Source organism: Camelina sativa, chromosome 8 (genome assembly GCF_030686135.1).
Source record: "Camelina sativa cultivar CO46 ecotype springtype chromosome 8, ASM3068613v1".
Taxonomy (NCBI): Eukaryota; Viridiplantae; Streptophyta; class Magnoliopsida; order Brassicales; family Brassicaceae; genus Camelina; species Camelina sativa.
In genome coordinates, this window is record NC_141887.1 from 7,451,304 (window position 1) to 7,463,467 (window position 12,164).

Sequence of the window (12,164 nt, forward strand, 5' to 3'; positions counted from 1 at the left end):
TTGAAAATCGCGCAGTTTACTTACTGCATGATGATGATTTCGGCTAAGGGACATGCAATACCAAGAGGAGTGGCAATGGTGAAGCCAATCCAAGTTCTATCCAAAGAGAACCAAAGAAACTCTGCTAGGGCAAATAGAATGTAAGCTTCTATGTTGTCTGAAACTCCAGCTTTGTACATCTCAGCACTTAACTCTAAGAACAACACCAATGCTCCGTTTTTATCCACCAAAACCATATGGAGTTTCACTTCCACTGTCCTCATATACACAACTACTATACTATACAACAACAAAAGTAATGGTATCCTTTATGATAAAAGTTGGTATCCTTTGCATTGTAGATGTTTGCTTTCTAGTTTTGGTTGAAATTTGTAGTTTAAAAAATTATTGTTTTAATGATTAAGCAATTTTGATAGAGTTCTCTAGTAGAAAGACGATTTTTAAAGTTGTTAATAAATTATTTTAATTAATTTAATATTAATTATATAATTAGTTTAATTATGAGCAACTTACATGAATTGCTCTAGTGGAGATGGTCTAAGAGGTAACAATTCTCCTACGTAAACTGTATAGTACAATGTTGACCATATTTAAAATCCAAAAAAATAAAGACCACTGATGAGTTTATATGGTGGAAAATCGTCCAACGCCTAAATCTTGAAACTCGTTATCGTAATGGTTTTCTCGAACATTTCTATATATATGTGTATGGAACTTAGTTGTATATGCAAAGCTTAATATCATTTGTAGAACCATAAGTGAATCATTTAGTGAGAAAACAATTTCTACCTGAAACTTTTAGCATGGGGAGTGACATTCACCGTCCACTAGCTGATTTTCCTGCAAACATCTGGGAAGATCCCCTAACCTCTTTCTCAAAGTCTGACCTCGTACGTATATATATCCTTTTCATATTAATTACTTCATGCAGTATTTACTATTTGTAGCCTACTGTGATTGTTTTAAACTCATGTATACTCGATTTTTTCATTGCCATATAGGGTAATGACACGTTAAAAGAGAAGCATGCTACGCTAAAGGAGGTTGTGAAGGAATCGTTTATGTCTTCCAAAGCGAATCCAATAGAGCACATCAAATTCATCGATGCTTTATGCCGCCTCGGTGTCTCTTATCATTTTGAGAGATATATTGTAGAGCAGTTGGATAAGTTATTTGATTGTCCTGACTTTAATCAGATGATAAGACAAGACGAATGCGATTTGTACACGGTTGGAATACTTTTTCAAGTTTTCAGGCAATTTGGCTTTAAACTTTCTGCTGGTAATTAAAAATACTTTAAGATATAACACTACACACTTTTCATGGTATTCATTTAACTCAAATTTCATTTATTCACCTCAAGATATGTTTGAGAAGTTCACTGACGAAAATGGGAAGTTCAAAGGACACTTGGTGGCCGATGCAAACGGGATGTTAAGTTTGTATGAATCTGCACAATGGAGCACTCACGGAGAAGACATTATTGACGAGGCTCTCGCTTTCTCATGCCTTCATTTAAAAGAAATTTCGTCTCAATCTAGCCCCCATCTCGCAGTTCGCATCAAGAATGCCCTGAGACATCCATACCACAAAGGCATCTCAAGGATAGAAACGAGACAATATATCTCATATTACCAGGAAGAAGAATCGTGTGACCCAACAATACTTGAGTTTGCAAAGATAGATTTTAATTTGCTGCAAATATTACACCGTGAAGAGCTTTCTTGGGTCGCAAGGTAACAACTATCATGGCCACTCAACACATATACATAATTGTCTTGCATGGATTGTTGAACTTCTTTCATATTATATTTAGGTGGCACCATGACATGGAGATTGAATCTAAAGTTACATACACACGGCATAGGATAACAGAGGCGTACTTGTGGTCACTTGGAGCATTTTTCGAGCCTCAGTATTCTCAAGCACGAATTATATCAGCTATTGCACTAATCTTATTCACAGCGCTTGATGATATGTATGATGCATTTGGAACGGTGGAGGAACTTGAGCTTTTCACAGATGCAATGGAAAAGTACCGCATTTGCTGATATATAAAATAATGTGTATTATAAAGTTTGTTTTTTATTTTTAATAATGGTTTTGACTTATAAGATAGATAGATGTCTTTAACGCAGGTGGCTTCCCGCTGCTCCTAATGGGATACCTGACAGCATGAAGTACATCTACCATGCCACGGTAGATTTCTATGATAAACTAGAAGAAGAACTTGAGAAAGAAGGAAGGTCAGGTTGTGGCTTCCATCTCAAGAAATCAGTTAAGACCAAAGGAACCAACTTTAAGCATCATTCTGATTTTCTGATTATGTATATATCTATCCAATATATCTAACTCAACTCTTCACAATCAGTTGCAAAGAACAGCGAATGGATATATGCAAGAGGCAAAGTGGTTGAAAAAGGACTACATTGCTACATTTGATGAGTATAAAGAGAATGCAATCTTGTCTTCAGGTTACTATGCCTTGATAGCCGTGACATTCGTGAGGATGACAGATGTCGCGAAACTTGATGCTTTTGAATGGTTAAGCTCACATCCTAAAATTAGGGTAGCTTCTGAGATAATCAGTAGATTCACAGATGACATTTCCAGCTACGAAGTGAGAACAATTCAAGTTTGGAATCCTAACTATATATGTATATACGTATTAATTTTTCAAACTGAATATGTTTGGTATTTTGTAATTGCAGTTTGAACACAAACGGGAGCATGTAGCAACTGGAATTGATTGTTATATGAATCAGTTTGGTGTTTCCAAGGAAATAGCTGTGGAAGAAATGGGAAACATTGTTTCAGATGCATGGAAGGACTTGAACCAAGAGCTAATGAGGCCTCATGCGTTTCCTTTTCCTCTTTTGATGCGAATCTTTAACCTTTCCCGTGTCATCGATGTATTCTATAGGTACCAAGATTCTTACACCCACCCCGAGTACTTGAAGGCACATATCGTTTCTTTGCTCGTTGAAAGTATACCTATTTGAGAATGTTGTGGAGGTGGTTATTCCAATCCATTGAATGAATTCTCTACACTATGATGGTCGAATTGTCATTTTTATTTATGTTGTACGTTTATTTGTATTTCTGGTAATAAATCCATGATTTCTCTTTGTATTTATACTTTTGTTGGTGAATCCATTGTTGTATGTTTACTTGTATTTCTGGTAGTAAATCCATTTCTCTTCGTATATTTACTTTTGTTGGTGAATCCATTTATATTTGAATAAGAATGTGCATGACTCGATTATATAAGTTACGGTAGTAACTTATGTATATGGTGTTTCTTGCATTCGAAAACCTCAAGACTTAGCCTTAGCCGCAAGCTGTTCAAGAATGATAGTTATGCCTCCACCATGTTTTCCTAATAAATATTTCGTATAAGTACATGTTTTATGAGTATTTATGTGTAATTTATCAATTATAGTGGTAACAGTTTGACAAAAAAAAAAGACCATTATACTTAATAGCTAAATCCGCTGGTTTTTAGTTATTATATGGATTATTTTGGTGAATCCATCACAAATTGTTCATGAACTGCTTGAATTCGTCAAAACCTGGTATATTGAATTCCCTCGAGACTTAGGATATGTGATTTTTGGAAAAAGAAAAAAGTGATGGTAGTATTAAAAACTAAAGAAGTGATACCTTTTTGAAAATTCTCAAAATATAGACTTAAATATCTTAAAACATTTTTAGAAATGTAAGGTGCGTACATGCATATTGCAGACCAAACATATTGTAATAACCTTTCAAACTGCTGATATTTCTATCGAGTTTCCTCCCTTACTCGTAAGCGGAACAAAATCTAAGACAAAAGAGGTTCGAATTTGGTGCTTTGATGGCTGAAAAGCTCAAAAATAGAGGTTCGTGTGGAAAACGTCTGCCACAAGCTACCCGTGTTGAGTCCATCACGGCGCTGCTGTTACGATGTATGAAAAAGGCGCGGTAGTCAAAGGTGGGTGAGGTAACAGAGTTTGATATAACACAGACCATGAACTTGCGACCTAGAGTTTCCTCCTCTTTCTTGCCTTGCAAGGCAATTGGAAACTTCTTCTTTTTACCATTATTTAAGGAGAGTTCTGGGAGTAAGATGGAAAATCCAAGAGAGAGTGTCTAAGCCGCAATGAAATAAAGAGGAGCTCAATGATCAGCTTATCAGAAACGATCCCGAAGACGCAAAAATAGTTAGATGGCAGTTTCTTTAATATATGAAAATGGTTAGAAGCTCTTTTTAAAAAAAAGATATGGGCTATTCTAGTTATTTTGCTATTGTATTAAGTCATCTTAGATGACTCTCTTTTAATTTTATGATATATTATAATCAATCATTGTACACTATTTTGTTAAAAAAAAACGTTCAAAAAGGAATTCAATTGTAATAACGAACAAGAACATCGACCAAATTTTTGACATATTGGCGTCCCACTAGATATGTCGGAGAAAGAGAACGACCACTTATTAGGTTTATGTATGGCGGATAAATATCCACAACGCGTACTCCTTTAGTTTTCATATGAAAAAAAAAAAAGATTCCTTCGGTGTCCATATATGTATAGAGTAGAGTACCATCGTCTTGGCAAGCTTTTGAATTTTCTAATTTTTCTTTGTATTTTTAGGTTAGTGAGTACTCTTCTTTGCTAGAGTTTCCTTTATGACATGAGGTTTTCATAGAAAATAATTGGTGGTGTTTCGACGACAAAAGGAGTTTTTAGCAAGATAATCTAGATCACTAGCACCTCTTAAACAAATATATTTTTTTGAAACATTTTATTTTATTTTGCATCATTTTCATTTTGATAGGAACAAAAATATTTTCTCATATTGAATTTAAACCATCATGATATTAGACCTAAGGCTGAGTCTTATTCCCTAATTCATATTTTTTGGGATAGAGTGATTGTGGGACAAATTTTATAACAGAGTCACATGTTATACTTGCGAATTAAAAAGACATTTGTCCCTTAGTAAGACACCACAATTTTCCTACGAAACATGAATAGAGTTTGCGAGGTCATTGTACAAGGTTATAAGCCAAAAAGATAAAGACCACTGATCAGTTTATATGGTGGAAAATCATCCCATCCCATACATCAGTTTATCGCAATGTATATCACACAAGGGATATAGGATAACAGAGGCGTACTTGTGGTCACTTGGAGCATATTTTGAGCCTCAGTAAGCACAAGTTATATCAGCTAATGCACTAATCTTATTCTCACATCGCTTGATGATATGTATGAAGTATGATGCATATGGAGGAACTTGAGCTTTTATTAAAGGGCTTTTCACAGATGCAATGGAAAGTACCACATTTGTTGATATATAAAATAATGTGTATTATAAAGTTCGAATTTTTCTATGGTTTTGACTTATAAGATAGATGGCTTTAACCAGGACAGCATGAAGTACATTTACCATGCCACGGTAGATTTCTATGATAAAATAAAAGAGGAACTTGAACGAAGGTCAGGTTGTGGCTTCCATCTCAAGAAATCAGTTAAGACCAAAGGAACCAACTTTAAGAAACTTAATGTGAAGAGTAGGGTTAGTTATATTGCAACTTATTCCAACTCTTCACAATAGACGCTGTCAATCAAGAATAATGGTGTTTCTTGTACTCGAAAACCTCAAGACTTAGCCTTCGCTGTTAGCTCTTCAAAAAAATATTGTTATACCTAGAATTGGAGGAAACCTTAGTAGCTAAATAATTTCTCTTAATTATATTCATTAGTCAATAGGTTTTATTTATACAAAAATACTAGATAGGATCCGCGGCACACTTGCGAGGCAAATTATTTATAACTAAAATATTTAAATTATAAGTTGTATTTGTTTGTTAAATATGTTATAGTTATATTATATAATAATTATTAATTTTATGGTTTAAAGTTGAAACCATATAATACCACAATATAATTTTTTTTACATAATATTTATTTAATCAATTTAATTAGAAATGTATATTCTCTGATACCGATAGTGTTAACAAAATAATGAAATGATGTTTTACACGTGCAACACCAAATTAATGATATTTTAAATTTATAGAAATATCGACAAAATCCGTCCCGCTATATAACTCTGTCCCGAGATATTTTAACTCGCACTATATCATCTTGATTTTTAATATTTATTGTTTTGTACTATAAATATTAGATTGAGTTGATATGTTATTTATTAAGATCGTAACCAATTACATTCTATAAGATTGGCGATTCTTATAAAGTTTAAATATTTATAATACTTAGAATTCTTAAAACGGTTGAGTATTTCTCATATTTAAAGTTTCGTAAAAGTTTAAATATATTATTAATATTTTAAATATCTTCTAACTTTTTAAAAATTTAAAATATTTATAATATTATTAATATTTTATAAAGTTTAACTTTCTAAAAAATATAAATATTTATAATATATATATTTTTTGTCAACCAAACATTAATCTAGAAGATAACCCCAAAGTTGGTTGCCCAAACCGGAGGGAAAAAGTTTACAAAGGAAGTTTCAGAAGATAAATATCTCGAAGAACGAGCAAGGCACTCTGCCCTTACATTTGACGACCGCGGGATCCGTGAAAGCATGAAGGACGGAAAGGATAATCGGAGTAAGCTAAACTCATCCAACAGGTTAGAGAAAGCGGGCCATTCATTGGGAGATGACACCATTGCCACTAATTCTGCACAATCCGTCTCGAAACTCTGACAATTAACACCTGCCGCCAGAATGGATTCCATCGTCCAAATCAAAGCCTGAACCTCCGAGTGTAGGGGGGAAGGACTTCGTCGCTGACTCCGTGCTCCCAATAGCAGCGTGGTATCCTCACTGTTACAAAACCACCAGCCCAAACCCACAAAAGGATCAGAAGCCTTCCAAGATCCATCGACCTGACACCGAGGAGAAGGATCCCGAACCAAAGGAAAAGAATCTATGGAGTCCGAGTAGGAGGACTTTGCCTCTTCCCATAACAATTTATCATTGGCCGCCTGATTAAAAACGTCAATAGGCTCTGCCTCAGTTCCCAGATTTTTTTTTTATTCCTATCCTTCTAAATTGACCAGACAAGCCACGGTAATCGGAGACATATATCCGAAGCGTTCAACTGGGATGGCACCCGCCAGAATAGAAAATCTAGATTTGAGTTGATTGAACCATAAGGAAAACCCCCGGAACTTATGTCAATCGGAAATAAGTCCCAGATCCAACGCGAATAAGAACACTCAAAAAGTGCATGATTTATGGTCTCCACCTCCGAATCACATCGTTTATATAGGGTATCACACTGTACACCCCGATAAGCAAGACGTTCCATCATAGGGAGGGAACCGGAAGCAATCTGCCAGAAAAAATGTTGAACCTTCGGGGGAACCTCAAGTTTCCATGCCTGTGCCCTAAGGGCCGTGCACGTCGGCCCATATTCAACTTCTTTAATTAATTCACGTGCGAGCCGATAACCCGATTTGACCCAATATTTCTCTGATTTAGTATAGTGCCAGATCAATTTATCTGATTTAAATAATTTATTGATCTCCATAGATTGAATAATCTGGATATCCTCAGGGTTCATAAACTCCTCAAAGATTGGCATATACCACTCCTTAGTAACTGGGTTAATTAAATGATTAACAATTAGATTAGGATGTAACAATCTCCCTCGACCATTAGCTGGTCGTGGCTGAGAATCTGGGATCCAAGGGTCTCGCCATACCGAGACATGACAGCCTGAACCTATCGCCCATCTGGATCCGTGTTCGACCAAACCCTTCATAGAATAAATACTTCTCCAAGCAAAGGAAGGAGAATATGGCTTCTTGGACTATAAGGGATGTTTGTTCTGGAAATATCTGCCTTGCAAGACCCGAGCCATCAGGGAATTCGGATAATGAATTAACCGCCAATACTGTTTAGCCATCATTGCGTCATTAAATTGTTCCAAAGTACGGAAACCCAAACCTCCATCACATTTGTCCTTACAGACTTTATCCCAGGCCACCAAAAATTTTAGATAGCACTTGTTAATTTAGACGTTAACTCCTGGGGTAATTTATAACAAGACATAACGTGAGTTGGAAGAGCCAACACTACCGACTTAATCATAACTTCCTTACCACCTTTCCATGAATACTTTGCAGACCAACCATTAACTCGATCATCCAAACGCTCATTGACATAACTGAAAACCTTGGTTCTTGAACCCTGAAGATTTTTAGGAATACCCAAATACAAACCCATACCACCTTCTCTGAAGATACCCATTACCGATTTTAGCCGAGTCCTTATTTCAAGCGGGACTTTTTTGCCAAACAGGATGAAGGATTTTTCAGATTAACCTCTTGTCCCGACGCTTTCCCGTAGTCTCCTATAATTTCCATAACCGTAGTACACTCAGCCGCCTCTGTTTTACAGAAGAACAAGCTATCATCTGCAAACAACAAGTGTGAAATAGTGGGGCAATCCCGAGCTAACTTGATACCCGTAATTCTATTCTCTCATTCAGCCTTTTTAATAGATGAAAATGCACACACATCCTAGGAACATGCCCCAAAGCGCGCTGTACGAGAAGTTATATATATAATTCATGTGTTACGGTCAATAGGGTATACATAGTAACGAGTGACAATCGCTATGAGCAAGAGAAACATGACAAATGATGATAAGATCACCACTCCGAGCCAGAGGAAGTTTTTGGGTCCAAGAATAGGTGAGATAAGATAGTCTAGAGGCTGCAGTTTGAACCATTTTGTCTATAGAAGTCTGTGCTCATCAGTTGTCTCGGGCTTCTTGTCTTCTCTTGTAACGTAGGCCTCAATTCGGAGAAACTGATATATCCAATGGGAAGATTAGATCTAAAAGCGCTAGATCATGGTAATGTTTGAAGGCACAAACAAGAAGAACATATGGTAGCCTTGTGCTTTGGTTTTGGCTCTGAGATATGAGTTCTTTGATAACCGAAATGAAGGGTGTAACTCCGCTGCCACCGCCCACTAGTATTAGAGAGTCATGCCTATATATGATGAATGGCAATTGGTTAAACTTAGGACAAAGTAGTCAAGTAAGAAACTGAAATAAGACCTTTGAGTTTGTACCTCGAGACATCAAAAGAGTTAGGGCCATAAGGACCTTTAGTAGAAACTTTGAGAGAATCAATGGAAGAAGAGATATGGGTGTAAAGCTTTTGAGTCCAACTTCCCTGTTTTCTGATTACAACACTTAGCGTATCTTTCTCCAAGTTGCTGCTCGAAGTTATTGTGAATGGATGCCATTGAAGCTTGGATATGCTCGGCACATGTAAAAACAATATACTTGTTGCCTTGTTGGTGTATATTGTAGCCCTATAGTTAGATCACGATAAAATGGTTACAATCATTATACATTGTATATTGTCTTGAACACGGCCAGACCAGACTCAAATTTATGTAGATCCGGTGCTATTTTATAAAATACACCCAAATATATATATATATATAGAAAAAACTAACATGTAAATTTTTTTTTGGACCCTTAGACCCTGTCCTCTTGCAACCAGTACATGTGCTAAGCTGGCCTGAACACGGCACTCTAGCCCAAATTATTGAGCGTGTGTTTACGTTCAATAAGATTTTGGTTGCTAAATTTGTGTTTTATTTGGCATTTACATGTTAAATGTTACATTTGCATTCAATGAAATTCAACATCAAAATATTTTTTAAAATAGAAATCTGACAAAATTAGATTTCATCTCGTTTGCATTTTGCATTTGTATTTATTTATTATTAATTAAAAATATATTTGTTGAAAGGAAAACCCTATAAACTATTTTTGTTTCATTTGAATCATTGAATGTAAACGTAAATGGAGAAAGTGAGTTCGAGGTTGTCTTAATCTTAAGGTAAGATCCTAGCGGAAACAAGTCTGGTTCTCTTGGTGGACAATAAGAATCTCAAGTAACAGTCATTGAAAAGGAGGAAGATGTTGGGCAGGATCATGCAGAACCACGAGTCTCCCACATGGATTACATAGAAGATTATGTAGAGACCGTAGAGTTGGTGAGTGTGGAAGAAAATCTCGAACTTCTTTTGTCTATAGGATGGTAAACTCGTCACCCACATCGCTATTCCAATCACCATCGCTATTGGTAGCTTGGGAGCGGATACAAGGGAAGTTGATATTTTGGTGGGGGAGAATAAGGAAAATGCAACTACTGTTAGGGTGCCAACGAGTAAGAGTGTGCTGCAAGGAAAGAAAGAAAGATGAATTAAATTCATGGCAAAAAAATGGGGGACGTGATGGGCCTAGTGCTCAACGGGCCATGGGTTTTCAATTTGGAGTTAATGGGCCAAAAGCTAAACCAAAACATATCGCAAGGCCCACTAGAGGGCTAGTATTTGAGTCGACAAATGGTGGAATGGGACTTTCGGAGTCGGGAAAAAGACTAAGAGTTGAAACATGAGCTGTGAGGCGTTTAGGTGGGGTGTTTGTGGGCACCGTTTTGGCGGGAGTAGGAGGAGACAACTCAGCGTCGTCAAGCATGGAGGAGATGACCAGATTAATTCCAAGGTTGTCGGACGAGGAGAGTGTTAATAACGAAATGGTTGTGTGGAGTGATCAGCTGCATGATGCGGTGGGGGTAGCAGAAGCATAACATTGTTCCCCGGTGATTCAAACTCGAGTGTATAGCGTAATAATGATGAATTGCTTAATGTAAAATTTTCGGGCAGCAAATAAACCTAACTTTCGATGATCGATACGATATATGTTGAAGAAATTTCATATAGACGTGTTGGCTCTGTTCGAGACACATGCAGGTGGTGGTAGGCGAGCCGTATATATTAGGGTTTAGGATTTGATTAATTGTTCTGTGTGGATGCGCAAGGCCAGAGTGGGGGGTGGGGCTGTGGTTGTTATGGAGATCAAGTGTGGGTGATGTATCTATTATGGAGTCATTGGACCAGTTTATCCATGCTCGTGTGACAAGTAGACAAGAAGTGAAGCATATAATTGCGGTATACGCAGCGCCAACTGTGAGTCGGAGGTGTGGCTTATGGGGCAAGCTAAGTGAAGTTATTCAAGGGACTATTGAGCCGTTTATTATCGGAAGAGATTTTAATATGATTCTTCGGTTAGATGAGCGAACTAGAGAGAATAGTTTGTTGTCCCCTGGTTCACTAGCTTTTGGAGAATGGATCAGTGAGATGTCTTTAATCGATATGGGATTTAGAGGCAATAAATTTACATGGCGAAGAGGTCGCGTGGTTAATACTTTTATTGCAAAACGGTTGGATAGGGTGATGTGTTGTGCTCATGTGAGGTTGAAATGGCAGGAGGCAGTTGTCACACATTTTCCATTCATGGCGTCAGACCATACTCCTCTCTACGTACAGCTTGTGCAGGAGGGGAAAGGGGATCCACGACGACGACCTTTTAGATTTGATGCCGCATGGTTAAAGCATATAAGTTTCAAGGACTTATTGTCGCATTCTTGGAACAGAGAGATTACGACACCAAAAGCGTTACGAGGATTGCAGGATAAACTGAAACAACGAAACATAGAAGTGTTCGAGATTGTACACAACGAAAGGAGTTTCTTGCTAATGAGATTAAAACGGTTCAGGATTTGATACAGCTGAATCAATCGGATGTTCTGTTGTAGAAGAAGGAGGATTTATTACGGGAGTTTGAGGAAATTTTAAAACAAGAGGAGTTAATTTGGTTTCAGAAATCTCGGGAAAATGGGTTGTCCTTGGATATAGAAACACAAAATTCTTTCATACTTCGACAATTATAAAGCGTAGGCGGAATCCTATTGAGATGTTGAAGGATGATGAGGAAAGATGGATCTCGGATATGCAAGAGTTGGAAAGCTTGACTATAAATTATTATAGGAGGCTCTATTCATTAGAGGGTGTGGATCAGGAGGCTGTTCGGCTACCACATGTGGGGTTTGTTAAGCTAACAAGGGATGAGTTGGGAGATATTAACAAGGTGTTTATGGGTTTGGAAGTGGAGACTGCACTGCAAGGACGGTGCGAGAAACCTATGAACATCGATCGACGCCATGTGGAGGTGTCCGTCGATGCAATTAGGAATTTCGGAAAATATCGAGCATGCGTCGATCGACAAAAGGTGTGTAATTGTCGACACCAGGAGACTGCATCGATGGACACATGATG

At 37.1% G+C, this 12,164-nt stretch overlaps 2 protein-coding genes and 1 pseudogene across 4 annotated transcripts; 2 read left to right on the forward strand and 1 right to left on the reverse strand.

Annotated features, from left to right (window-relative positions):
• Positions 1–659: 659 nt before the first annotated feature.
• Positions 660–3,208, forward strand: LOC104706692 (alpha-humulene/(-)-(E)-beta-caryophyllene synthase). 2 transcript variants are annotated; one of them, XM_010422902.3, is made up of 7 exons: positions 660–890; positions 1,002–1,281; positions 1,364–1,736; positions 1,817–2,035; positions 2,139–2,277; positions 2,372–2,620; positions 2,712–3,208. In XM_010422902.3, the coding sequence occupies exons 1-7, from the start codon at positions 804–806 to the stop codon at positions 3,000–3,002; spliced, it is 1,638 nt and encodes a 545-aa protein (XP_010421204.2). In that variant the 5' UTR covers positions 660–803; the 3' UTR covers positions 3,003–3,208. The 2 variants fall into 2 exon arrangements, 1 of the variants encoding a protein (XP_010421204.2); XR_015563295.1 differs by having other exon boundaries at positions 726–890; positions 2,124–2,277.
• Positions 3,209–7,585: 4,377 nt separating this feature from the next.
• Positions 7,586–10,259, reverse strand: LOC104709318 (ferric reduction oxidase 4 pseudogene; annotated as a pseudogene). The gene is made up of 3 exons (XR_015563653.1): positions 9,832–10,259; positions 9,102–9,332; positions 7,586–9,019 (listed from the first exon to the last, which is right to left on the reverse strand). The product of XR_015563653.1 is annotated as a ferric reduction oxidase 4 pseudogene (transcript).
• Positions 10,260–10,928: 669 nt separating this feature from the next.
• On the forward strand, positions 10,929–11,612 carry LOC147939779 (uncharacterized). Its single transcript, XM_087461024.1, has one exon. The coding sequence runs from the start codon at positions 10,929–10,931 to the stop codon at positions 11,610–11,612; it is 684 nt and encodes a 227-aa protein (XP_087317150.1).
• Positions 11,613–12,164: the final 552 nt, after the last annotated feature.